Raw genomic sequence first — 27,953 nt, 5'->3', positions numbered from 1 at the left:
CGAAAAGCCAAAAACATCACTGCTCTAGAGGAGATCTGCATGGAGGAATGGGCCAACATACCAACAACAGTGTGTGGCAACCTTGTGAAGACTTACAGAAAACGTTTGACCTCTGTCATTGCCAACAAAGGATATATTACAAAGTATTGAGATGAAATTTTGTTTCTGACCAAATACTTATTTTCCACCATAATATGCAAATAAAATGTTAAAAAAACAGACAATGTGATTTTCTGGATTTTTTTTTCTCAGTTTGTCTCCCATAGTTGAGGTCTACCTATGATGTAAATTACAGACGCCTCTCATCTTTTTAAGTGGTGGAACTTGCACTATTGCTGACTGACTAAATACTTTTTTGCCCCACTGTGTATATATGTATATATATATATATATATATATATATATATATACATACAGTGCAGACCAAAAGTTTGGACACACATTCTCATTTAAATATTTTTCTGTATTTCCATGACTATGAAAATTGTACATTCACACTGAAGGCATCAAAACTAAATTAACACATGTGGAATTATATACTTAACAAAAAAGTATGAAACAACTGAAATTAGGTCTTATATTCTAGGTTCTTCAAAGTAGCCACCTTTTGCTTTGATGACGGCTTTGCACACTCTTGGCATTCTCTTGATGAGCTTCAAGAGGTAGTCACCGGGAATGGTTTTCACTTCACAGGTGTGCCCTGTCAGGTTTAATAAGTGGGATTTCTTGCCTTATAAATGGTGTTGGGACCATCAGTTGTGTTGTGCAGAAGTCTGGTGGATACACAGCTGATAGTCCTACTGAATAGACTGTTAGAATTTGTATTATGGCAAGAAAAAAGCAGCTAAGTAAATAAAAACAAGTGGCCATCATTACTTTAAGAAATGAAGGTCAGTCAGTCTGAAAAATTGGGCAAACTTTGAAAGTGTCCCCAAATGCAGTGGCAAAAACCATCAATCGCTACAAGGAAACTGGCTCACATGAGGACCGCCCCAGGAAAGGAAGACCAAGAGTCACCTCTGCTTCTGAGGATAAGTTTATCCGAGTCACCAGCCTCAGAAATTGCAGGTTAACTCAGATTAGAGACCAGGTCAATGCCACACAGAGTTCTAGCAGCAGACACATCTCTACAACAACTGTTAAGACGAGACTTTGTGCAGCAGGCCTTCATGGTAAAAAAGCTGCTAGGAAACCACTGCTAAGGACAGGCAACAAGCAGAAGAGACTTGTTTGGGCTAAAGAATACAAGGAATGGACATTAGACCAGTGGAAATCTGTGCTTTGGTATGATGAGTCCAAATTTGAGACCTTTGGTTCCAACCACTGTGTCTTTGTGCCACGCAGAAAAGGTGAACGGATGGACTCTACATGCCTGGTTCCCACCGTGAAGCATGGAGGAGGAGGTGTGATGGTGTGGGGGTGCTTTGCTGGTGACACTGTTGGGGATTTATTCAAAATTGAAGGCATACTGAACCAACATGGCTACCACAGCATCTTGCAGCGGCAAGCTATTCCATCCAGTTTGTGTTTAGTTGGACCATCATTTATTTTTCAACAGGACAATGACCCCAAACACACACACCAGACCTGAACCCAATCAAGATGGTTTGGGGTGAGCTGGACCGCAGAGTGAAGGCAAAAGGGCCAACAAGTGCTAAGCATCTCTGGGAACTCCTTCAAGATTGTTGGAAGACCATTCCCGGTGACTACCTCTTGAAGCTCATCAAGAGAATGCCAAGAGTGTGCAAAGCAGTCATCAAAGCAAAAGGTGGCTACTTTGAAGAACCTAGAATTTAAGACATAATTTCAGTTGTTTCACACTTTTTTGTTAAGTATATAATTCCACATGTGTTAATTCATAGTTGTGTACCTTCAGTGTGAATTTACAATTTTCATAGTCATGAAAATACAGAAAAATCTTTAAATGAGAAGGTGTGTCTAACCTTTTGGTCTGTACTGTATATATATATATATATATATATATATATATATATATATATATATATACAGTGGGGCAAAAAAGTATTTAGTCAGTCAGCAATAGTGCAAGTTCCACCACTTAAAAAGATGAGAGGCGTCTGTAATTTACATCATAGGTAGACCTCAACTATGGGAGACAAACTGAGAAAAAAAAATCCAGAAAATCACATTGTCTGTCTTTTTAACATTTTATTTGCATATTATGGTGGAAAATAAGTATTTGGTCAGAAACAAACAATCAAGATTTCAGGCTCTCACAGACCTGTAACTTCTTCTTTAAGAGTCTCCTCTTTCCTCCACTCATTACCTGTAGTAATGGCACCTGTTTAAACTTGTTATCAGTATAAAAAGACACCTGTGCACACCCTCAAACAGTCTGACTCCAAACTCCACTATGGTGAAGACCAAAGAGCTGTCAAAGGACACCAGAAACAAAATTGTAGCACTGCACCAGGCTGGGAAGACTGAATCTGCAATAGCCAACCAGCTTGGAGTGAAAAAATCAACAGTGGGAGCAATAATTAGAAAATGGAAGACATACAAGGCCACTGATAATCTCCCTCGATCTGGGGCTCCACGCAAAATCCCACCCCGTGGGGTCAGAATGATCACAAGAACGGTGAGCAAAAATAATAATAATAATAATAATCTTTATTTTTATATAGCGCTAACATATTCCGCAGCGCTTTACAGTTTTGCACACATTATCATCACTGTCCCCATTGGGGCTCACAATCTAAAATCCCAGAACCACGCGGGGGGACCTAGTGAATGAACTGCAGAGAGCTGGGACCAATGTAAAAAGGCCTACCATAAGTAACACACTACGCCACCATGGACTCAGATCCTGCAGTGCCAGACGTGTCCCACTGCTTAAGCCAGTACATGTCCGGGCCCGTCTGAAGTTTGCTAGAGAGCATTTGGATGATCCAGAGGAGTTTTGGGAGAATGTCCTATGGTCTGATGAAACCAAACTGGAACTGTTTGGTAGAAACACAACTTGTCGTGTTTGGAGGAAAAAGAATACTGAGTTGCATCCATCAAACACCATACCTACTGTAAAGCATGGTGGTGGAAACATCATGTTTTGGGGCTGTTTCTCTGCAAAGGGGCCAGGACGACTGATCCGGGTACATGAAAGAATGAATGGGGCCATGTATCGTGAGATTTTGAGTGCAAACCTCCTTCCATCAGCAAGGGCATTGAAGATGAAACATGGCTGGGTCTTTCAACATGACAATGATCCAAAGCACACCGCCAGGGCAACGAAGGAGTGGCTTCGTAAGAAGCATTTCAAGGTCCTGGAGTGGCCTAGCCAGTCTCCAGATCTCAACCCTATAGAAAACCTTTGGAGGGAGTTGAAAGTCCGTGTTGCCAAGCAAAAAGCCAAAAACATCACTGCTCTAGAGGAGATCTGCATGGAGGAATGGGCCAACATACCAACAACAGTGTGTGGCAACCTTGTGAAGACTTACAGAAAACGTTTGACCTCTGTCATTGCCAACAAAGGATATATTACAAAGTATTGAGATGAAATTTTGTTTCTGACCAAATACTTATTTTCCACCATAATATGCAAATAAAATGTTAAAAAAACAGACAATGTGATTTTCTGGATTTTTTTTTCTCAGTTTGTCTCCCATAGTTGAGGTCTACCTATGATGTAAATTACAGACGCCTCTCATCTTTTTAAGTGGTGGAACTAGCACTATTGCTGACTGACTAAATACTTTTTTGCCCCACTGTATATATATAGTCCTGGAAAGCAGAAAAATATGCGGCACTCACCCAGTAGAAGCTGTATTGAATGGATGTATTCACATTCTTTGTTCCAATAAAGAGCACGTAAATACAGCTTCTACTGGGTGAGTGCCGCATATTTTTCTGCTTTCCAGGACTATATATAGCTCATTGATTTTTATGCAGTGCACCTATATACCCATAGCTTGCGTGACGCCTAGTTGTCAGAAGTTGCGAAGTCCATAGGCTGTGCAGCGTTATACTCTTGAGTGCCATCCAAATGCTTTTCTTCTTTGTTATATATATATATATATATATATATATATATATATATATATATATACACACACAAGGGTTGTTCATTTAAGATTTCCCATGACCTACTTCCTGTGGACCGAGAGCAATGAAACTTGGCACAGTTATTAGTCCTTCTCTACATAGGTGCCATCTAGGGACACACACTTCTCCCATCTCTTTAAGCAACTGTAAACACATCGCTTGTGGAAGTCGACAGGTTGCTCCAACGGCCACGTAGTCACTTCGTAAATCAGAGTCTCATCATCTGGAAAATGCTTGCCCTACAAAAATAACTTCATTGTCGGAAAGAGGTGGAAGTCTGATGGTGCGAGGTCGGGTGAATAAGGGGGATGCGGTAGAATTTCAAAGCCACAGGAGCATGCTTCCATTTGGGCAACATGTGAGTTGTGAACTGGCGCACTGTCTTGCAGAAGGCAGACACCTTTGGTGGGCATGCCAAATCTCTCGGTTTGGATGGCCTCCTGCAATTTCCGCAGCAATGAAGCATAGTATGCCCCAGTGATCATGGTACCCTTTGCTCGGAAATCCATTGATACCACTCTGTGCAGTTAGAGCAGTGGTAGGGATACATAGGGGCAATCAATAGTGAGCGGGGGGTGGAGGGGGTGCCATACCATTTCAACCTATGGGCCAACCTCCGCTGTCGGGAATGGAATTGTGAAGGGCAAAACTAGTCCCTATCTCCCCTCATTTCTGCTCTTTTTTTTTTTTTAAATCACTGGGTTTCCATGTAAATGTGTTTGTATTTATGTATTGGGTTTTTAAACGAACTAAAAGAGATTTTTTAACGTTTTTTTGCTATAGTTTACATGTATGGGCCCCATAGATTGATTGCTCTGGTTGTTGAATGAGGGGCCTGTGGGGGGCTCCTGTTGTATGTAGGGGGCTATGTGTGGGTCACACTGTATATGGGGGATGTCGGCATACTTAATTCTGCTCAATATTAAGTCATACAATTATTAATAATTATTTTTTATATTATATTAATATTGAGCAGAATTCATTTCAGCGTATTTGTTCGGCCTCCACAATAATCACGGTCTGTCGTGTGGACCTTTGGGAAAATTAACCTCACACCCCGCTCTATTTTGTATAGCGCTATGTTATTTATACTGTAGTGCCGTACATAAGGGAAAAATCACAGACGATGTGATAAATGGATAGTCTGCAAATTATTTTAATTTGTGTTGTCTTACACCAGAAAAATCACAAGCCAATGCTGGCCACTAGGGGTCTCCCTTTGCTATCTAACTGCTGTTAAAGTGTAATGTGTCTCTATCAGAGACCCCGAGACAGATTACCGGGAGGCGGGGGCAGATCTTTGCTCTAGCGCTCCTGTTCGCCATACTGTATGTCAGAGAGGCAAGCATTCAGTTCAGTGCAGGCGAGCCACTAGACAGTAGTAGGAGTAATCCTTGTCCTTGCAGGGAGGTGGGCTAATGGAAATTCTAGGTCCTATAGTGCTGGCAGAACAGTGATGAAGAGCAGGGCTGTCAAACTGCATTCCTCGAGGGCTGCAAACAGGTCATGTTTTCAGGATTTCCTTGTACTGCACAGGTGATAATTTAATCACCTACACAAATAATGAGTTGATGATTAAATTATCGCCTGTGCAGTACAAGGAAATCCTGAAAACATGACCTGTTTGCAGCCCTCGAGGAATGCAGTTTGACACCAGCAGAGGATGGCAAAATAATGGAGACAGTCCCTGCAGACATTAGACTGGTGTTTGCACCAAAAGCAGTTTAAACATTTTGGGGGGAAATAGGACAGCAATATCATGCCTTCATACAAGATTTGGGTGACAGGATAGGTACTCTTTAGATATTTCATCAGCACATGAGCTTAAAACCCCCCACAAAGGATGCATATTTTGGGCATAGTAATTGCTCGATACAAGCATGCAACATTTCACCATAGCAAAATCCTGTTACCTAGTCTAGTTTAGGAAGGAAATGTCGTACTGGCTATGTAAAAGGGGTTGCGTATAAGTGTTATTATTTCACAAAGGGGATTCAGAAGGGGTTTTCCTAGTGGTGGACAACCCCTTTAAAGAGTGGCACATCAGTCACATATGACTATAACGCACCTTCACCATTACTATTGTGGATTTATGAAAAATTACTGTCTGTGCTAATTTTTAGAAGTGTACACAAGTATGTCTATAGTGAAAATGAGAGTACTATTCACAGGGGATAACAGGGTATATACCGGCATGTTTTCTGTGTGGGATACTAAAAAATGATGGTTTCGTGAATCCTGCGTTAGACGCGGTGACCCTGGAGGTCTCTTCCACCTCTAACGTTCTAGGATTCTATGGAATCTTGCATTATGGCGCCGAACAAAAGAATGGCGAAATACTTCTTCTCTGGCAGAAAATGAGTTAACAATGGTCCTGTAAGAACACATTGCACATCTCCGCTCGGCTGCTGGAACCTGGCCCTCCGCATCCAATTGATGGGGTGGAATCTCTTCCCTCCATCTGGCCCATGAAGCCCGGAGCTGCAGCTAGGATATTTTGTCACTGCTGTTTTCTTGCTGTTTTTCTCTATTCTGCTCCCCAGATGGTGAAAATAACATTTCAAACTCTTTTTTTTTTTCCTTGGGTCTGTGTGTGATTTTTTTTTTTATTTGCTTCTAACAATGGTCCTTGGCATCATTTCAATGTTCTACTTCGGTAATTAACAGTACTGATATGGCCACAATTACAAGTCCCCCTCTCTTCGGCAGTAACGCTGTGAATTAGTGGGAGCTAATGATTGCAAGTGGAGAGGGGGCTTGAGCGCAGACGGTGAAACGGTTTTTGTTGTTTTGGTTTTTTTCTTCTTTATTTTGTAGGATGGAATAAAAAGGTACAAGCGGCGCGTTCGCGGTCGACGATGATTACCTAGTAATTAGTTTACACAAAGCCTTCTATTTAATGGCAAAACAGTGTAATTAACGAGTGACAGAAAATCAAAGGGTTGCTTTGTAAGCATATGAAAAATTAACACGGAGGGATACAAGTGAATTAAATCAATAGTGAGCAGAACGTGAGATTGATACCTGGGGGGCCCACAAACACATTGCTCTACATGATATTATATTGCTGCTTATTAAACTTCCCTGTGCGTTATTATATCATTTTCTTTATCGCCGTATCATTTTTCATGATATTATTATCAGCCTCCACATCCCCATAGATCACTGCGGCTAAGTATACATCTTTGTCTTCATATATTTTCATGTCTCCTTTGATTTACTAGCTTACATCTTATCGCTCTCTGTATATCTAGCCCCCCAATGTGGCATCTACGGGGTTAATTCACGCCATCCAGGACTCTTGTATCAATATTTAAGGCAAATAGTAGCACTTTAAGATATAGTGATTATACAACGTCTATGGAGCTTTGTAAACATCATATTTCTTTGCAAGCTGATTTGGAAATTATGTGCGAATGCCTCGCTGCTGGGAAGACCCCCATTTGGGAGACTTGCTCTGAACAATAGAGTTTTAAATGCAGCCCCTCAGGGCAAGGTTCTCATAAGAATAAGCATTTAACGCTCATTTCCAGACAGGGATATTCAGAACTGATTAACACCCTGCCATTGTGATCGGCATATTATTTCAGATCTTTACTGTCAATCATCTCGCGCAGGGACGGATCCACGAGCCGGACTTTCCCTATAGAAATATTGGGGGTTATGGCAGGTCACGCTTTCGACCCCCATCTCCTGGTTTGGCTAAGGGGTAGCATGAGGGGTCTGTTGTCTGAGTCTGATCTCATTTTCCGGCAAACAGGGGATGCCATAAGGAATTCACACTCGTCATTTGTCAGCAGAACACAGCGAACAGCAGGAGTCTGATGACTGCCCTAGATATGGGGAATGCAGCCAAAACCCCACAGTGAGAAAGATTACTTAACCCTTTTTTTGCCTGCCCACAAAAGAAGGAAGGGGGGGGCGCGAGAGGTGTTGAAGAGGTAGGCTGTACCGCACCATGGGATTTATCGCTTGTAGTACAGGCGGAACAGATCGAGACGAAAATACTCAATTATATCAGCAACATTTATTCGTCAGTATTTTGATAAATGTGGGCGCTACACTCGAAAAATCAAATAATTGCAAACGTTTTAAAAATATGTATATAATGGGGTAGACGAACTGATAATCTCCTACATTTAGAATTAAGCTGCGGTGAGTTTATCACAGCGGCTCATGATTAATGATACATCCGGCGCAGACTCCTTTGTCACTCAGATGGTTAATTTGGATTACATTTTTATGCCAAAATGTTCTCCCCTCTTTTTCCTTACATGTATACACTGTAGGATAATTGTGATCAAGCGCTGTTGAAAACGATGGTCTCGCAATTATTCTGCGGAGTAAACAAGTTGCCCATCACCTGATGAACAGGCAAAACACTCGTTCATCGGGTGAGATGATCTTTTGTGCAAAGTAAAAGATGATCTTTCTTGGAAAGGCGCTGTCCTTTGTAAACCATGGCAGCCTGTGCGAACGGAGTGATCTAGTATAGTGATCTGCCTGTGTAAACAGGCAATCAAGCGACAAGTTCCCGATCAGCGGTCGTGTCGTGCCCTACGTCGGTGTGTAAACAGACCTTTGGTCAAGTAAAGTGGCAAAATTCTTTAAAAACACTAATAATTTGTACCATCCGGGCAGTACATCTACAATTACTGCCCAACTCAATTGAAGTTATATATAAAGGAAGACGATTGTCGTATCATTTTCAACAGTAGCCATTTTTATTTAATCCAGTACATGGTCGACCAATTAAATTCACCACCTTATCTAATGTACAGAGACCCTGTGTCACTTACTAGTTTGTTTACTGTAGTTTTGAAAAAAAAACAGATTATCACTAGAGGACTAATAAACCTGCCAACATGTAGTCCTATATATTCATGAGCTCTACATATTCCCGCCCCCACCACGGACTGACAGCTTTCTGCCTACACACAGTATACACTGAAAGCTGCCACCAGTCAGTGGTGTAGGTGGGGTTATATGGAGCTTAGAACTGGTAGTCCTGCAGCAGATAAAACAGATTTTATAGAAAAAAAATTCAGGGTCTCTGCCCTTACTTCATGCTGTTCTCAGATCCAGTTCTGTGGTGGGATACAAGACTTGGCAGAAAGATCAGCACAATCTTTGCTTGTTTTCTCACTCTGCTCCTCACTCCTGCTGCCCCTCCATTCTCCATAAAGTATAAGAAAAGGTGTTTTTCTTTTCATACTGGATGAAAAGTTCAGGAAGTAGGCAGAAAAGAGGTTCATAAGTGGAGAAAGAAGCATAATTCTCTTATAAGATAGATAAGATATAGTACAAAGTTACTTACATTAGCTTCAACTATTGATTTATGCAAAATTTGTTACGGGGAAAAAAAAAAACATTTTGTGTATATGATGCATAATATTTGGAATACCCCAACTTAGTTTCTTAGCCTCCTGAGATTGATTTTTGATTGGGGGTTCTCTGGTACAAAAAAATTTGATGGCCTTTCCTTAGGAATAGCCATCAATTTTTTGAACACTGGAGGTCTGACACCCGTGACCCCATTACATCAACATCATAAAGTGTCAATGAGACTAGTTGAATTCGGACCCCCACAGGCCATTCATTGACAATCTATTCTTAGGTCCTTTTCCTTGACAAAGATTCTCCAAAATGACAGGTGTTGTGGGGTGTAAGTAATATGCAGTGGTTGGTACCTACCCCCAAAAAAGAAAAATAGACTTCTGTCCTGCCTAGGGGATTTTGTGGATGGGTGGGATTCTATCAAGAGTGTTGAGCTGACACTTGTTTTATTTATCTACAAAAAGTTGTCCAAAAAAGACAAGCGGTGAACCAGAGAAAGATCATGGGTGCCAAAGACTTACTGATGTGCACAGGCAGCCAAGGCTTCTTGGCTGATCCCAGAGAGTTACTGTACGATCGCACAATCGGGTGAACATTAATGCTGGCCGAGACAGAAGTGTGTCTGTACAAACAGTGCATCACAGCTTGCTTCGTACGGGGCTGTACAGCCATAGACAGGTCAGGGGACCCATGGTGATCTCTGTCCCCCACCAAAAGCAAGTACAATGAGCATCAGAACTAGTCTGGATTAATGGAAGCAGTGGTCCTGGTCTGATGAATCGCATTCACGTTAAGTAGGCAGGCAGTACATGTGTGTCACTTACCAGGGGAAGAGATGGTACCTAGAGGCACAGTGCAATGCATTAGTTGATATTTTGGCAGAAGAACCTTGGCTTCTGGCGTGGATATCACCTAAACCTAAACCGTGCAACCATTCATGGCAGCAATGTTCCTTAATGGCAGTGGCCTTTTTCAGTAGGATAATCTACCCTATCGCACTGCAAAAATTGTTTGTGACTGGTGTAGGGAAAATGCCAAAGAGTTCAAGTGTTGACTTGGACTTCAAATTCTCAAATTAATCGAGCATCTGTGGGATATTCTGGAAAAACAAGTCCATTCCATGAAGGCTCCACCTCACAACACAACAGGACTCAGCGGATGTCTCCTATCAGAAAATACCATGCAGTTTGTTCTAAAAAATATCTTTACTCCCTGTCCACAGGTCTGCCGGTAGGTGCACAGTGACGTCACACTGCACCAGTGAGCTCAGAGTAGGGCCCATCTACAAGGCCAGAGGCGCTGTGCTCAGCTGTTGAGGTAACGTCAGTGCTGCAACCAATATCAGACACCGGTAGCGGTGGCAGAGACTCAGCGATGGACCTGGGGATGGTCAATAAAGTGCAGTTTGACTTTTTACAACAAATGGCGCCAGGGACTGGGATTTTCAGAACAGAGACAACCCTTTTGAAGTGGATCTGCTGCTGCCCTGGGGTTAGATACCAAAGGTCACTTTCAGTGGGGTCTTGGCGGGTGTGTGATGTTTTAGGGGTAGAAAGGTGACCTACACAATATTAGCTACAGGAAGTGGTTATAATATTCGCGCTGCTGAGAATACAAGTATCAATATCTCCATCTAGATGAACCAGTATAATGTAAGATAAACGCATAGTGATAAATTCCATTTGTGTTTATTTAGAGCACTAGCAGATATTAGGGGGCCACATTTTACAAGCGATTGGAGTAAAAAGTGAAAGGAGCAATGGTGGGTGGTGGCCATTTCGTATTGAGCATGGCAGCGGACAGCTTCTCAATCATCTATCTGCTTCATCCTTCTTTCGCAGGCACAGGTCCCAATGATGTGACACACACAGAGAAAGGGGAACTTGTCATTATGTATCATAAACTGTTATGCAAATACCTCAATTTGTAACTATTAACATAATTTAGCGCTCAGAGACATACACTCATTTCTAATCATCGCAGTGGAATGGAGTCTTGTTCTGTCGTTCTTAGCCTGCAGGAAAGTCTTTCATCAAGATGCTGTAATGTTTTAATAACCTGCCAGCATTCACCGGCTGTGCCGCTGCCGATGACACTCTTACATTGTCCTCATTAAGGAACAGAACAGGTCGGGGAATAACAGGACATTAAAGCATTGCCGGTGTGCGGGATCCCGAGGCTTTGAAGCTGCTGTTACTGACAATGCAGGTCTGTTAACCCCATCTGTGATGAGTTTGGGGGACATTACCTGGAAAATGGACTCACCTGTGCCCACTTCTGCCTCCAGGTTTCGGCGCTGTACCTCTGACGCTCCTTCACTGCCCAGGCATAAGATGGTAGGTGTGCAGCAGTGTCACAAAAAGCGCTCCCGTTGCTGCCACATTCATTGTCCACTTTAAATAACCAGCGGGTCACCAGCAGATTATCGGTTATAAGTTGGCTCAGAGAACTGAAGAACTGTGAATATGGTAGAAATGCAGATACTGAAGAACGTAAAACAATAAGGACAATATACAAAGGGGAACATGACATATATAGGTTTATAAACAGGCTTATATAGCAAAGTTGAGTTTATTTAACCTTTGCGGAATCATTACACTTCCGTGTTCCATAATATATTAGGTTTCTGTAGCCTTAAGCAATGCTATAGATCAGTGGTAGGATATAGTATGGATGGCTGTACACAAAGGAGGACAATGGAGTAAATAGAAATAGATGGTTGGCCTAAGAAGCCCATCATCGACGACCACATACCAGATCAAACACTCCGAAATATTAGTGATCGAGGACAGCGGCTGTCAGGGGTAGATGGCCAATGGTGGCTACTCATGTAGAGACATGGGTCACAATTTTTCATCAGTCCAATACTGCTTTCAATCAGATACACAGAAGACCCCCCCAGGATGGTCTGCGGTCTAAATGCTGCCAAACTAATGAAGTTATTAACAGAAAATCACAGCAAAATGCAGCAGATTTGCAATTTCTTAATAAGGCCTCATTCTTATTAATTGCATTTACTTTAGCTGTAATCACCACAAGAAACGACTATTTCACCATGACCTGTGTGGTATTCACACTTGTTGGTATGATAACTTTATATAAAGAAATAAGGAATGATATATTGGGTCTCAGGGTAAGACCCCTCAGTCCGATGGCCAATGACTGCACCCAACCAATCATCCGGCCAATAGCTTCCACATGTGGTAATGGTTTTGGCCATAAGGCTTTGGTCTTACCAGAATATATTATAAGGTAAATAATAATGGGCTTAATATTTAACAGGTGCTTTTGCCCCCAATATATTTTCACCTTACCTCCCTCAGGCAGACACAACTGATGGCACCTGTGAAGATGGCAGCTTGGTTTCATCCTCTATTTACAATGGGGATGTGATATTTTAAGTGGCTCACCCCTTCTGCAGGCAATGGAAAGTTAGACAAGAGAAGGAATGGTCCTTTTTACCTACAAGGAGGAACTGTACATTCCTATGACTAGATCAAAAAGTTATTCCTTCACACCTTGCTCACACAATGCAATTTTGGCACACTTTCTCTGATTCTCTGATACACACAGCATGGCTTCTGGGCGACAATATCATCCTGGGCCAGAAAGTCTTCTGTACTAAAGATCCATAAAATCACATACATGGTGCTTGTTTAGCAGAAATCATCCTGCCTCACACAGAACATATAGCCCCAATGTATGTAACTAAATGCCGTAGTCATTGGTACTCTACATGGACCACAGTATTGGACCACCCTACACATTACACCTATAGAAGCTTTTATCACATCCCCTGCGAAATCCTTAGAGTATGGAGTTGGTCCCTTATTTGCAGTTATAACATGATTTATACGTGATTTCTGGAGTGTCCAGAAGAGAATTTGTGAGATCAGATACAGATGTTGGACGATAGAGCCTGGCTCACAATCTCCGTTCTAGTAAATTCCAAACGTTTTGGATGGAGTTGAGATCAGGGCTCTGTGCAGCCAGTCACGTTCTTCCACACCAAAGTCATCCAACCATGCCAATATAGACCTTGTACTCTGGAGGCACAATCACACTGGGACAGAAACGGGCCTTTTACAATCTGTTCCCACAAAGTTGAAAGCTTCAATTTGCCAAAACGTCTTTTGCATGGTGAAGAATTAAGATTTACCTTCACTGGAACTAAGGGGCTACTAAGACTGCCACATAAAGAAGTGCAATTCGTCACTCCACGTAAAGTGAGCCTGTCAGCAGGATTTTGCTAAGTAAACTACATGCACTGTCATGTTGGGGCTGTTACACTGATTAAAATGATACCTTGGGTGAAGAAATCAGTCTTGTGGTTCTTGTGTAATCCGTGTTAGACGTTTTTAGTTAATGATATGTCCGTGCTCCAGGGACGGACTGTAGGCAGAGTCTTATCCTCCTGCTCTAAGCCAGAGAAACCAAGGAAAGATCTGCCCACAGGCCACCCTGAAAAACAAACAGTCTGTCTCTCTCTGTCTATATGATGAGGAACATGTTTTTGTTTTGAGGCAGCCTGTGGGCAGGTCTTTCCTAGGTCTTTCCTTGGTTTCTCTGGCTTAGAGCAGGAAGATGAGAATCTGCCTACAGTCCGGAGCACAGCATATCATTAACTGAAAACTTCTAACACTGATTACACAAGAACCACAAGACTGAGTTCTTCACCCCAGGTATCATTTTAATCAGTGTAACAATGTCAACATGACAATGCCTGTAATTTACTTAGCAAAATCCTGCTGACAGGTTCACTTTAAGAAGATTCCACTGCTCCAGAGTCCGATGGTGGCTTGTTCTGTGGCAATGTTCTTGGTGATGTAAGGCTTAGATACAGTTTCTTAGCCATAAAAAAACATGTTTTGAAGCTCCTGTTGATACTAAACAGATATCTGGCAATATCCAAAGTCACTCATTTCCGTATCAAAAGTGACAGGTGTTGAAGTTACAACCAGCACAACTGCTGAGATGGGTACAATGACATGTATCAGACACGTGTCCTGTTCATTAGACTAGGACATGTGCACAATACCTGCCGATAGTGGACTAGTCTTAATGCTATCAGCACCAATAACTTCCAATGTGGAAAAGCGCAGCCTGTGATGTCACTGGATAACTCCATTAATGCTGCAGGAGGTTTAGAGATATGCAGTCATGGAGTCAGCAGAGACTTGGTGACTTTTATGCACAATGTTGCTAAGGACTCGGTGACCCTAATCTGTAACTTTACATGGTCTGTACTTTGTGGCCGAGTTGCTGCAGTTCCTAAACTTTTCCAGTTGATGGTGGAATATTCAGGAGGGAAAAAATTTGGTAACCAGCTTATTAAACCCGTGGCATCCTATTACAGGACCACACGGTATCGGTGAGCTCTTTAGAATGACTTGTATGGTCACAAATGTTAGTAAAGGCCGACGGCCTGGCGAGGGGCTGGAGATTATACACCGGTGGACGTGGCACTGAATGAAAAGTCTAAACTCAATGATTAAGAGGTGGGATCCAATACTACTGTTCATTTAATCTTATATTTCTATACCTTTCATTCAATGTTTAGCATTTTGTTGTTTTACGGTAAAATTTAGTTAGGAAAAAGGGCACTCTTGGCGTACAGTGGTTCCAGCTATGGCTGTCATGTGACCATATCAGTATTACTTTTTTGGTCCACTAATATGAATAATAGCAGAATGGTCCAAGGAGGATAATTGTCAGTTTCTACTTTTGTTAATTTAAAATACTGATTTATGGTATAGTGACAAAATGAACTGCAGATTCATATAGTCAGATAGTTTCCTGGGCTGTTAATGTGCTACATTTTTTTTATATGGTGGAAAAAGGCTTGACACCCAAAAAAAAGTTTTCTCAAGTGAAGCCATGGCTTGGAGGGTGACCTAATTACTAGGTATAAATATAGCATGGTTAGTATAGAGAGCTGTCTAATATTCTTTTCATACCTGGAGTCTCTATAACATGGGGGCATACATGACGGAAAGAAGGTTTTACCAAAATAGATTTTACACTAGAGAAAAAAAAAGATGTTGACCTATGAAATGCTCTGCCTCAGGTATTTACAAGATAAAATTCTGATATTAAAATTAATCAGGCATTTATAGGTGATCTAATGGATTCAAGTCAAAAAGGAATTGGTGGGAATTGTATAGTGTGAGCACTCATGGCTCTGTCCCGGTGCTCAGTGGTAGGACGTCAATCCTCAAGAGTAAGTAATAGTAAATCACAGCCCTTGGCATGCAGTTAGGAATAAACTTTTTATTGGGAGTTCTGCGTTTAATCATCAATAATACTTACTGCAGACTACTTTTCGGTCCTTCTTGGACCTTTATCAATGCTTATGTCACTGCCTAGGGGATTTAAAGCTTAATGTTTCTGCTTGAGGACAGTGCCAAACTGGTACAAGGAGACTTGTAGGCCATGCAATGCTCCTCTGGCAAATTAAATATGCAAATAGAGAGGAAGGGGACTCAAACCCAAGTACCACCTTTAGGAAGTAGCAATCCTAAAAGTCAATATTGACCCTTTAAGGAGCCTTGCTGCATGACTTAGGGTAGAAAGTATCTGCCCAGACATACAGCTGTATCCTCGTACAACAATGAAAATCTCTCCAATAGCCCCATTCAGACGTCCATCAGTCATGGACACGTTCTGCGTTTTTCACAAATAGAGCAGATGCCCGTTAAAGTCTATGGTACTATTCACAAGCCTGTGGGTTGTTTTTTTTTTACCCTGTGCCTGCAAAAAGGAAAATCACAGAGATATGTCTGTTTTTGATCCGAGTCATGGAAGTCTATGGATCCATGAAAATCACTAATGGCTGTCCGTAATGAACACTGCAATGTATAGGAGAAGCTTTTTAATTTTGGGGGGATGTTGTGGATTTGGCGTTTTGGACATTTTGGAAAAAACACAGATGACTGAGTGAGGCTTAAGGGGTTAATTTTTGCCTTCATCTGGATCAACACCACAAACTAATAGATGAATGTGTATTCTGACCCCAGTTCATTCTTTACTTTCAAGTGTTAAAAATCAGTCCCGATGATATGATGGAGGTAAAAAATGATAATAAATAAGAAATCATACATGCTCTAGAAACATCAGTGAGCTGTAAGTGAAGGAGCCATGGGTAAAATACACATAATTCCAGGACTGTAAGGGCATCTATCTATACTAGATGGTGGCCCGATTCTAATGCATCGGGTATTCTAGAATATGTATGTAGTTTATTTATGAAGTTTTCAGAATAATGCAATTTATACACAGGATTCGGCCGGCCTGACTGCGCCTGCCGCTGATTGGTCATGCCCGGCCGCGAACAATCAGTGAAGCCAGGGCCGGCTCCAGCCTTTTGAGGGCCCTGGGCGAAAGAAGTCTCAGTGGGCCCCCCCCTTTAACACATACCACGATTCATGATGCACAGATACAGCAGAGAAATATAGCACAGCCAAGTAGCATACAGCCCACGTAGTATATAACACAGCCTACGTAGTATATAACACAGCCCACGTAGTATATAGCACAGCCCACGTAGTATATAGCACAGCCCACATAGCATATTGCCCAGACACGTAGTATATTGCCCAGCCACGTAGTATATAGCACAGACACGTCGTATATAGCACAGACACGTCATATATTGCCCAGCCACGTAGTATATTGCCCAGCCACATAGTTTATAGCACAGACACGTCGTATATAGCACAGACACGTAGTATATTGCCCAGCCACGTAATATATACCACAGCCACGTAGTATATAGCACAGCCCATATAGTATATAGCACAGAGATGTAGTATATGTAGTATATAACACAGCCCACACAGTATCTAACACAGCCCACGTAGTATATAGCAATGTGGGCACCATATCCCTGTTAAAAAAAAGGAATTAAAATAAAAAATAGTTATATACTCACCCTCCGGATCCAGCCAGCATTTACCGATGCTCCTTGCGACGCTCCGGTCCCAAGAGTGCATTGCGGTCTCGCGAGATGATGATGTCATCTCGCGAGACCGCAATGCATGGACCGGTCACTGGAGCGTCGTGAGGAGCAGGAAAGGTCTCGGCTGGATCCGGAAGGTGAGTATATAATGATTTTTAATTTTTTTTTATTATTTTTAACATTAGATGTTTTTACTATTGCTGCTGCATAGGCAGCATCAATAGTCAAAAGTTGGTCACACAGGGTTAAAAGCAGCGTTAACGGACTGCGTTACTCCGCGGCATAACGCGGTCCGTTAACACTGGCATTAACCCTGTGTGAGCGTTGACTGGAGGGGGAGTATGGAGCGGGCGCTGACTGCAGGGGAGTAGGGAGCGGACATTTCGCCGCCGGACTGTGCCCGTCGCTGATTGGTCGTGGCCGTTTTGCTGCGACCAATCAGCGATTTGGGATTTCTGAGACAGACAGACAGAAAGACGGAAGTGACCCTTAGACAATTATATAGTAGATAATCGTCTAAGGGGCACTTCCGTCTGTTTGTCTGTCTTTCTGTCTGTCACGGAAATCCCGCGTCGCTGATTGGTCGCGGCCAGCAGGCCGCGACCAATCAGTGACAGGCACAGTCCGGCCGCTAATTCGCCCCTTCCTACTCTCGGTCAGTGCCCGCTCCATACTCCCCTCCAGTCAGCGCTCACACAGGGTTAATGGCTGCGTTACATTGTGTTATGCCGCGGTGTAACGCACTCTGTTAACGCTGCTATTAACCCTGTGTGACAAACTTTTTACTATTGATGCTGCCTATGCAGCAGCAATAGTAAAAAGATCTGATGTTAAAAATAATAAACAAAATAAAAAATCATTATATTCTTACCTTCCGTCGACTTTCCCGCTGCTCCTCACGATGCTCCGGTCCATGCACTGCGGTCTCGCGAAATGATGACGTAGCGGTCTCGCAAGACCGCTACGTCATTATCTCGCGAGACCTCAATGCATTCTTGGGACCGGAGCGTCGCGAGAAACATCGGTAAATGCCTCGCCTGGATCTGGGGGCCGACAGAAGGTGAGTATATAACTATTTTTTATTTTAATTCTTTTTTTTAACAGGGATATGGTGCCAACATTGCTATATACTACGTGGGCTGTGTTATATACTGCATGGGCTGTGTTATATACTGCGTGGGCTGTGTTATATACTGCGTCTCTGTGCTATATATTATGTGGCTGTGGTATATATTATGTGGCTAGGCAATATACTACATCGCTGTGCTCTATACCACGTGGCCTGTGTTATATACTGCATGGGCTGTGTTATATACTGCATGGCTGTGCAATATATTACGTGTCTGGGCAATATACTACGTGTCTGTGCTATATACTACGGGGCTTTGCTATATACTACGTGGCTGGGCAATATACTACGTGGGCTGTGCTATATACTATGTGGGCTGTGTTATATACTACGTGGGCTGTGTTATATACTATGTGGGTTGTGCTATATACTATGTGGGTTATGCTATATACTACGTGGCTGGGCAATATACTACATGGGCTGTGTTATATACTACGTGGGCTGTGTTATATGCTACTTGGCTGTGGTATATTTCTCTGCTGTATCTGTGCATCATGAATCGTGGTATGTGTTAAAGAGGAGGGCCCACTGAGACTCTTTTGCCCGGGGCCCTCAAAAACCTGGAGCAGGCCCTGGCTTCACTGATTGTTCGCGGCCTGGCGTGACCAATCAGTGACAGGCGCAGTCCAGCCGCGAATTGGCACGGAATTTGAACCACGCTTCGCTAATTGGTCTCGCCCGGCCGGCCGAATCCTGTGTATAAATTGCATTATTCTGAAAACTTCATAAGCAAACTACATACATATTCTAGAATACCCGATGCGTTAGAATCGGGCCACCATCTAGTTTTACATAATTGGCAAAGATTCTCACCTGCTCTTGGCTATAGATATCGTACTGTCCTGGAGGAGTGGGAATGTTGGCACTTGTGAATATCCGCTTACTTCCCGACTTCGTGCTGTAGAGATGTGCCACGTCGGGCTCCGTGCCTAGGACAGGGACCCCAAGCATGTCTGCCACGGTCAGATCATCAACGTGTGGGACTCTGCCAACAATGTACGTCTCCCGGCCTTGAGTCAAGTTTCGAATGCGCTGCAAAGTCTTTGGACTGTACTTGAGTAGCGTGAAAAGGCACATGTGATGATTCTGTCATGGGGAAAAAAGATTGGGAAGTCAGTCATTCTATTTTGCAATACTTTAATTTTAATTTTTCATCTCTTTGTAATATTTAATATTCTTCTCAGTTTACAATTGGTTTTAGAGATCAGTAAGATGGTCAAAGTGATCTTGTGACCATGGTGTTTCTTTACAACTGGGTGGTGTGGAGATAGCCCTGGAATATTGTACAGTGGCTCAAGTCCCACCAAGGACGACATCTGGAATGAGTCTGTATGTTCTCCCTGTGTTTGTGTGGGTTTTCCAAGACATACTTATAGGGAATCTACGTCGTGAGACCCAATGGGACAGTGCCGATAATGTCTCTAAAGCGCTGTGGAATTAATAGTGTTATATAAGTGCGATAAATAATAATAATAATATATATATATATATATATATATATATATATACCGTATATATATATATATATATATATATATATACACACATACATACACACACAAAGTAATATTATTTATTTATATGAAGATAGATACAATTCAATAGAAAATTTCTAATAAAATTGAAGATATTGCAGGATGATACAATGACAAACAATTAGTGATGAGCGAAAAAGGTGTTATATGAGCATGCTCGGATACTAGTCGAGTGACTTCGGTATGCTCGAATAGTACGTTCGAGCCCCCGTGGTTGCATGTCTCGTTTCTATTTGACAACTGCAACACATGCAGGGATTGCGGCTGTTGAACAGCTGTGAGACTTGCAGCCTTGGGGACTTGAACATATTATCCGAGCACGCCGAAGACACTCGAGCATGCTCTGATAACACCTTATCCAAGGACGTTCGCTCATCACTACAAACAATGCATTATAATTAAAACGCTCGGCCACCCACAGTCGTCATCTCCCTCTTCCCCCTTCTAATTAGGGGGGGGGGGGGGGAAAGACTTATAAAAGTAAATGGTCATTGGGAGCTGACCAATTACACACAGATAATTGAAAACCTATATATAAAAATAAGCTGCTATATAGAAAAAAGCATAATTGTTCTCAATTTAATATTATTCACAGGCCGTATATGGTACTTTTCCTTGGTCTTGAGAAATAACTCATGATTAAAAGGAAAATGCTAACTGGGAATATATAATGTTTTGTGAAAAAATGTATATCTACTCGACAAAGGTTTTGCCATTATTGAACTAGGTTAAAGATAAGACTTTCCCACAATGTATACATTATTTTCTTTGGACTTTTCCCAGTTTTGGAGGAAATAAAATAACAGATATTTGTATATAAAATTCTATTCCGGGGCAGATAAGTAAATGGATGTCTAATTCTTGTTTGTTAATATTAGACTGGCTGAACTTGGTTAAAAAGATCAATGCTTAGGAAACAATGGTATATAAAGGTAATCAGTGCAGAAAAGAACTTACCATGTAATGGGCCATTGCAATAGCACAGGACAGAAATAGAAAAGGGAAAGTTAAAGAGCATTATTCTTATATTTAATCTTCTGAACTTCTCTCTCTCCTTTCTAATTAGAAGGCGACCAGACATTCTACTAGTGCCTGCTTGGCCAGACCGCTCATTTATGGATACTAAAAAAATGTTAGACATATTTCTACCAATATTATAGAAGAAGATGCACAAAAGAGAACAATAGCTACAACTTTACAATGTGATAGAGGGGGCCGGACCCCTGACCCCCAGTGATGGTCACAATGAAGCAGCAGATGTACTGGGACGCTACAGCTTAGGCTCTTCCTCTTGAATGAAGCGGAGTCCTGGAGGTCGGGTAGTGAGAGACCATCAATGTCGATTCGATATATAAATTGTGACTGTATTAAGGCATAAGAATATATGGACATGTAGAAAAGCAAAGAGATCAGCTGGATGTAAACTGTTGGGACTGCTTCTATGAAAAGCCGCACCTTAGTATCACAGGCCTATACTGCTTTGTAATTTATACTGTTTTTGTAAATGTAGCATATATTGTACAATGGCAGCACGGTGGCTCATTGGTCAGCACTGTTGCTTTGCCACATTGGGGTCCCGGTTCAAATCCCACCATGGACATCTGCAAGGAGTTTGTATGTTCTCCCCGTGTTTGTGTGGGTTTCCTCCGGGCACTCCGGTTTCCTCCCACATTCCAAAGACTTACTGATAAGGATTCTAGATTGTGATCCTCAAGGGGGACAGTGATGATGATGTCTGTAAAGCGCTGTGGAATATTATTCTATATAAGCAAGATGAATAACTATACACTATTAATTACATAATAGTTATATTATATATAATTAGGATTATGTGTAATTAATAGTTCTTATTTATTTATCCTTGCTTATATAGAATAATATATATACACACACGTATATACTATATACATCGCGTACTATATATATCGCATACTATATATACCCCATATCTTGTACAGTGGGGGAAATAAGTATTTGATACCTTGCTGATTTTGTAATTTTGCCCACTGACAAAGACATGAACAGTCTATAATTTTAAGCGTAGGTTAATTTTAACATTGAGAGATAGAATATATATATATATATATATATATATATATATATATATATAAAAAAAAAAAAAAACAGAAAATCACATTGTATAAATTATATAAATTTATTTGCAATTTGCAGTGAGAAATAAGTATTTGATCCCCTACCAAACCTTAATTAAAAGAGTTCTGGCTCCTACAAACGAGTTAGACGTTCCTAACAACTCGTTACCTGCATTAAAGACAGCTGTCTTACATAGTCACCTTTATAAAAGACTCCTGTCCACAGACTCAAATAATGAGTTAGACTCTAACCTCTGCAACATGGGCAAGACCAAAGAGTGTTCTAAGGATGTCAGGGACAAGATCATAGACCTGCACAAAGCTGGAATGGGCTACAAAACCAGGAAGATGTTGGGTGAGAAGGAAACAAGTGTTGGTGCAATAGTAAGAAAATGGAAGAAATACAAAATGACTGTCAATCGACATCGATCTGGGGCACCATGCAAAATATCACCTTGTGGGGAATCCTTGATCATCAGGAAGGTGAGAGATCAGTCTACAACTACACGGGGGAATGTGTTAATGATTTCAAGGCAGCTGGGACCACAGTCAGCAAGAAAACCATTGGTAACTAGTGTTGAGCGATACCGTCCGATACTTGAAAGTATCGGTATCGGATAGTATCGGCCGATACCCGAAAAATATCGGATATCGCCGATACCGCTATCCGATACCAATACAAGTCAATGGGACATCAAGTATCGGAAGGTATTCTCATGGTTCCCAGGGTCTGAAGGAGAGGAAACTCTCCTTCAGGCCCTGGGATCCATAGGGATGTGTAAAATAAAGAATTAAAATAAAAAATATTGATATATTTACCTCTCCGGCGGCCCCTGAACTCAGCGCGGGTAACCGGCAGGCTTCGTTGTTCAAAATCAGCGCTTTTAGGACCTGAGAATCACGTCCCGGCTTCTGATTGGTCGCGGGCCGCCCATGTGACCGCCACGCGACCAATCACAAGCCGCGACGTCACCGCAAGCTATTAACGCGCTCATTTTTAAAAATGAGCGCGTTAATGACTTTCAAAGACGTAGCGGCTTGTGATTGGTCGCGGCCACGCGACCAATCACAAGCCGCGACGTCACCGCAAGCTATTAACGCGCTCATTTTTAAAAATGAGCGCGGTAATGACTTTCAAAGACGTAGCGGCTTGTGATTGGTCGCGGCCACGCGACCAATCACAAGCCGCGACGTCACCGCAAGCTATTAACGCGCTCATTTTTAAAAATGAGCGCGTTAATGACTTTCAAAGACGTAGCGGCTTGTGATTGGTCGCGTGGCGGTCACATGGGCGGCCCGCGACCAATCAGAAGCCGGGACGTGATTCTCAGGTCCTAAAAGCGCTGATTTTGAACAACGAAGCCTGCCGGTTACCCGCGCTGAGTCCAGGGGCCGCCGGAGAGGTAAATATATCAATATTTTTTATTTTAATTCTTTATTTTACACATCTCTATGTATCCGATACCGATACCCGATACCACAAAAGTATCGGATCTCGGTATCGGAATTCCGATACCGCAAGTATCGGCCGATACCTGATACTTGCGGTATCGGAATGCTCAACACTATTGGTAACACATTACACCATAAAGGTTTAAAGTCCTGCAGTGTCCACAAGTCCCCCTGCTCAAGAAGGCACATGTGCAGGCCTGCCTGAAGTTTGTCAATGAACACCTGGATGATTCTGTGAGTGATTGAGAGAAAGTGCTGTGGTCAGATGAGACAAAAATTGAGGTCTTTGGCATTAACTCAACTCGCCGTTTTTGGAGGAAGAGAAATGCTGCCTATGATCCAAAGAACACTGTCCCCACAGTCAAGAATGGAGGTGGAAACATTATGTTTTGGGGGTGTTCTATGGTAAGGGCACAGGACTACTTCACCACATCAGTGGGAAAATGGATGGAGCCATGTACCGTAAAATCCTGAGTGACAACCTCCTTTCCTCCGCCAGGACATTAAAAATGGGTCGTAGCTGGGTCTTCCAGCAAGACAATGACCAAAAACATACAGCCAAGGCAACAAGGAGTGGCTCAAAAAGAAGCACATTAAGGTCATGGAGTGGCCTAGCCAGTCTCCAGACCTTAGTCCCATAGAAAACTTATGGAGGAAGTTGAAGCTCCGAGTTGCCAAGCGACAGCCTCACAATCTTAATGATTTAGAGATGATCTGCAAAGAGGAGTAGGCCAAAATTCCTCCTGACATGTGCGCAAACCTCATCATCAACTACAAAAAACGCCTGACTGCTGTGCTTGCCAACACGGGATTTGCCACCAAGTATTAAGTCTTGTTTGCCAGAGGGATCAAATACTTATTTCTCACTGCAAAATGCAAATAAATTTATAACATTTCTACAATGTGATTTTCAGGATTTTATTTTTGATATTCTATCTCTCAATGTGAAAATTAACTTACCCATAAAATTATAGACTGTTCATGTCTTTGTCAGTGGGCAAACTTCCAAAATCAGCAAGGGATCAAATACTTATTTCCCTCACTGTATATCTGAGAATAAAACACATTGTTAGCATAAGAAACTACAATACTGAGGTTGTCAGTAATACATATGGGTGTAAAGGAGGTAACTTAGTTCAAAGGGATTTTCAAGTATTTTTTATGTATTTCTCCTTAGTGCATAGTGTGCAAGGGATTTTTTTTTTTTAGAAAATCCCATTTACTGTAGTGTTACGCTAGATGGCAAAAATAATTCCCAAGTTGATAAAATATGTCATGACTGTAATGTAGAAGATTTCACATTATAGGATATTGTAGTCAAATTAGCATTACATCAGTATTGGTCTGAAGCTGCAGCACAGCTGTTCACCACTAGTGGGCAGCAGCCACAACCAGTAACAACTTCACATCTTACACATACAAATATACCATGCTCCATTATATACCAGTCATTCATATACAGATCACAGTGTGAGGGCACAGGAGAACATGGATTTATTTCTACAAATATCTCAGATAATTACTTCTGAATAATAAATGGAATATGTCTTACAAAAATGTAATCATTTCATAAAAGTAATGATTAGAATAATATAATGCATGTAAACTAGTCAGACGGAATTTACTTTTTTATATATGTTAGAAAAGGATTTTTTAACGGAGATAGAAAATAATACAGGAAAAACTACTAAATAATGTTGAAATGTTTTTTTTTTTTAATTTTGTCTTTTAAATACATGGCTTCAGTTATTTGAGAACAAAATATTTATACCTAGATAGATAATATATTTACACATATACATATATTTATATATATATTTACATGTATATGTGTATATATATTATCTATCTAGGTATAAATATTTTTTTCAAATATATATATATATATAGAGATAGATAGATAGATAGATAGATATATTTTTTTTTTGTTAGTAGAGATATGAAAAGCCTATGAGCCGTGGAGCTGTATCATTTCCGGGCACTCGCTGCGTACCCTGCTTAGCCATCAGAATCCCCCTGATTAATCCGTGGCTGGGTTGTGACCTCCGCTGTAGTTGAGCTCTTTAAATTGATAAAAGCTGTTGAGGTGATACTATAATCGCTCACATCTTTAGTGCCTCAGAAATGGCCTCTCTGGGAATACAACTAATTACTACACATCTGTATTTATTTGATCCACGCAGAATTATCCTTCTGTCACTCGGAGAAGAAGCTGCCAGCCTTTTGTATAACGCTAACTCATCCCATGCGCCCTCCTGGCTTATATTGTGGCAGTAACACTGAGAGAATCAAACGGAGATAAAAAGAGACACAATGTGTTGTGTAAGGGGCAGACTGGAGAATGGCGGGGTCTCAGAGGGGCCGATATTCCTGTATACACATATATATCCGGCCTATATCACCCTATAGAGTAGGAAGATTATTCCGGCAATTGATTTGCTTGTGATATGATGTTAGTTGCCATAAGGACTTACAGGGAATCTGTCCACAGCCTCGGGGGTGAGGATGGTAAATCTGTCATGCAGCTCAGTGGCGTCCTGGGGGTTCCCAGATAATACCGCCGCCCGCAGACCCAGAAGCTTGCGGTAATATTGCTCCGTCTCCTCATCCAGGTTCACAGGGGAAATATAGAGGACATCCACGTTGGGGTCTACAGGAGAAAAGCCCACAATAAACACAGGAGATGCCAGGATTCTGGCTAATCAGGACGTTTTGCATACAGAGGGCCATTACTTGCATTTATCATTGTGCCGTTAGTGTTTCTGCATATATAATGGTGTGTGCTCCGCTTACTACAGCCGGCGCCTCGTATCAATGGAATATGCATTAGGTAACGAAAAAGGAGTCAGTATCCATATACTACAGCACACGAGAATAATATCCATTGTTCCCATAATATCTGGTACAGAGGGAAGTCCCCGCCAAAATATTAGGGGGACTCCTACACCTCTGGTCAGGTCCGATATTAAAGATTAATGTCAGCTTTGACTACTAACAATTAATATACAACTTAGTGACGCCTTAGCGCTTTCTGCTCCTTATACTATGTATTGTATGAACGACGACTAACAGACAAAACCGTGTATTAATAAAGAATATTTATTATCCCGCAAAGTCTATAGTAATTAATTTAATACAGGATACAGTAATATAGCAAGAGCACACAATAAACCCACAATTACCTAATGAGATTTTCTTAGATGTTTAGAGGTTTACATTTGCATATATGGGCTTATATGTATGTATGTATATACAGTGGGGCAAAAAAGTATTTAGTCAGTCAGCAATAGTGCAAATTCCACCACTTAAAAAGATGAGAGGCGTCTGTAATTTACATCATAGGTAGACCTCAACTATGGGAGACAAACTGAGAAAAAAAATCCAGAAAATCACATTGTCTGTTTTTTTAACATTTCATTTGCATATTATGGTGGAAAATAAGTATTTGGTCAGAAACAAAATTTCATCTCAATACTTTGTAATATATCCTTTGCTGGCAATGACAGAGGTCAAACGTTTTCTGTAAGTCTTCACAAGGTTGCCACACACTGTTGTTGGTATGTTGGCCCATTCCTCCATGCAGATCTCCTCTAGAGCAGTGATGTTTTTGGCTTTTCGCTTGGCAACACGGACTTTCAACTCCCTCCAAAGGTTTTCTATAGGGTTGAGATCTGGAGACTGGCTAGGCCACTCCAGGACCTTGAAATGCTTCTTACGAAGCCACTCCTTCGTTGCCCTGGCGGTGTGCTTTGGATCATTGTCATGTTGAAAGACCCAGCCACGTTTCATCTTCAATGCCCTTGCTGATGGAAGGAGGTTTGCACTCAAAATCTCACGATACATGGCCCCATTCATTCTTTCATGTACCCGGATCAGTCGTCCTGGTCCCTTTGCAGAGAAACAGCCCCAAAGCATGATGTTTCCACCACCATGCTTTACAGTAGGTATGGTGTTTGATGGATGCAACTCAGTATTCTTTTTCCTCCAAACACGACAAGTTGTGTTTCTACCAAACAGTTCCAGTTTGGTTTCATCAGACCATAGGACAATCTCCCAAAACTCCTCTGGATCATCCAAACGCTCTCTAGCAAACTTCAGACGGGCCCGGACATGTACTGGCTTAAGCAGTGGGACACGTCTGGCACTGCAGGATCTGAGTCCATGGTGGCGTAGTGTGTTACTTATGGTAGGCCTTGTTACATTGGTCCCAGCTCTCTGCAGTTCATTCACTAGGTCCCCCCGCGTGGTTCTGGGATTTTTGCTCACCGTTCTTGTGATCATTCTGACCCCACGGGGTGGGATTTTGCGTCGAGGGAGATTATCAGTGGTCTTGTATGTCTTCCATTTTCTAATTATTGCTCCCACTGTTGATTTCTTCACTCCAAGCTGGT

The 27,953-nt window shown here is 41.8% G+C and overlaps 1 protein-coding gene across 3 annotated transcripts in view; it reads right to left on the bottom strand.

Moving 5' to 3' along the window:
• Positions 1-27,953, bottom strand: part of IQCH (IQ motif containing H) — a 158,294-nt gene that overhangs the window by 47,455 nt on the left and 82,886 nt on the right. For all 3 annotated transcript variants that reach the window (XR_011320824.1, XM_069766407.1, XM_069766408.1), the window contains 3 exons: positions 26,037-26,212; positions 19,296-19,568; positions 11,662-11,853 (listed from right to left, as the gene is read on the bottom strand). Coding sequence is in view for 2 of the 3 variants with exons in the window: in XM_069766407.1 (XP_069622508.1) it covers positions 11,662-11,853; positions 19,296-19,568; positions 26,037-26,212 (641 nt within the window). In the remaining variant the exon portion in view is untranslated. The remainder of the gene's footprint in view (positions 1-11,661; positions 11,854-19,295; positions 19,569-26,036; positions 26,213-27,953) is intronic.

The sequence above is a fragment of the Ranitomeya imitator genome, chromosome 4, assembly GCF_032444005.1.
Source record: "Ranitomeya imitator isolate aRanImi1 chromosome 4, aRanImi1.pri, whole genome shotgun sequence".
Classification (NCBI taxonomy): Eukaryota; Metazoa; Chordata; class Amphibia; order Anura; family Dendrobatidae; genus Ranitomeya; species Ranitomeya imitator.
This window is presented reverse-complemented; position numbering and strand designations above follow the sequence as displayed.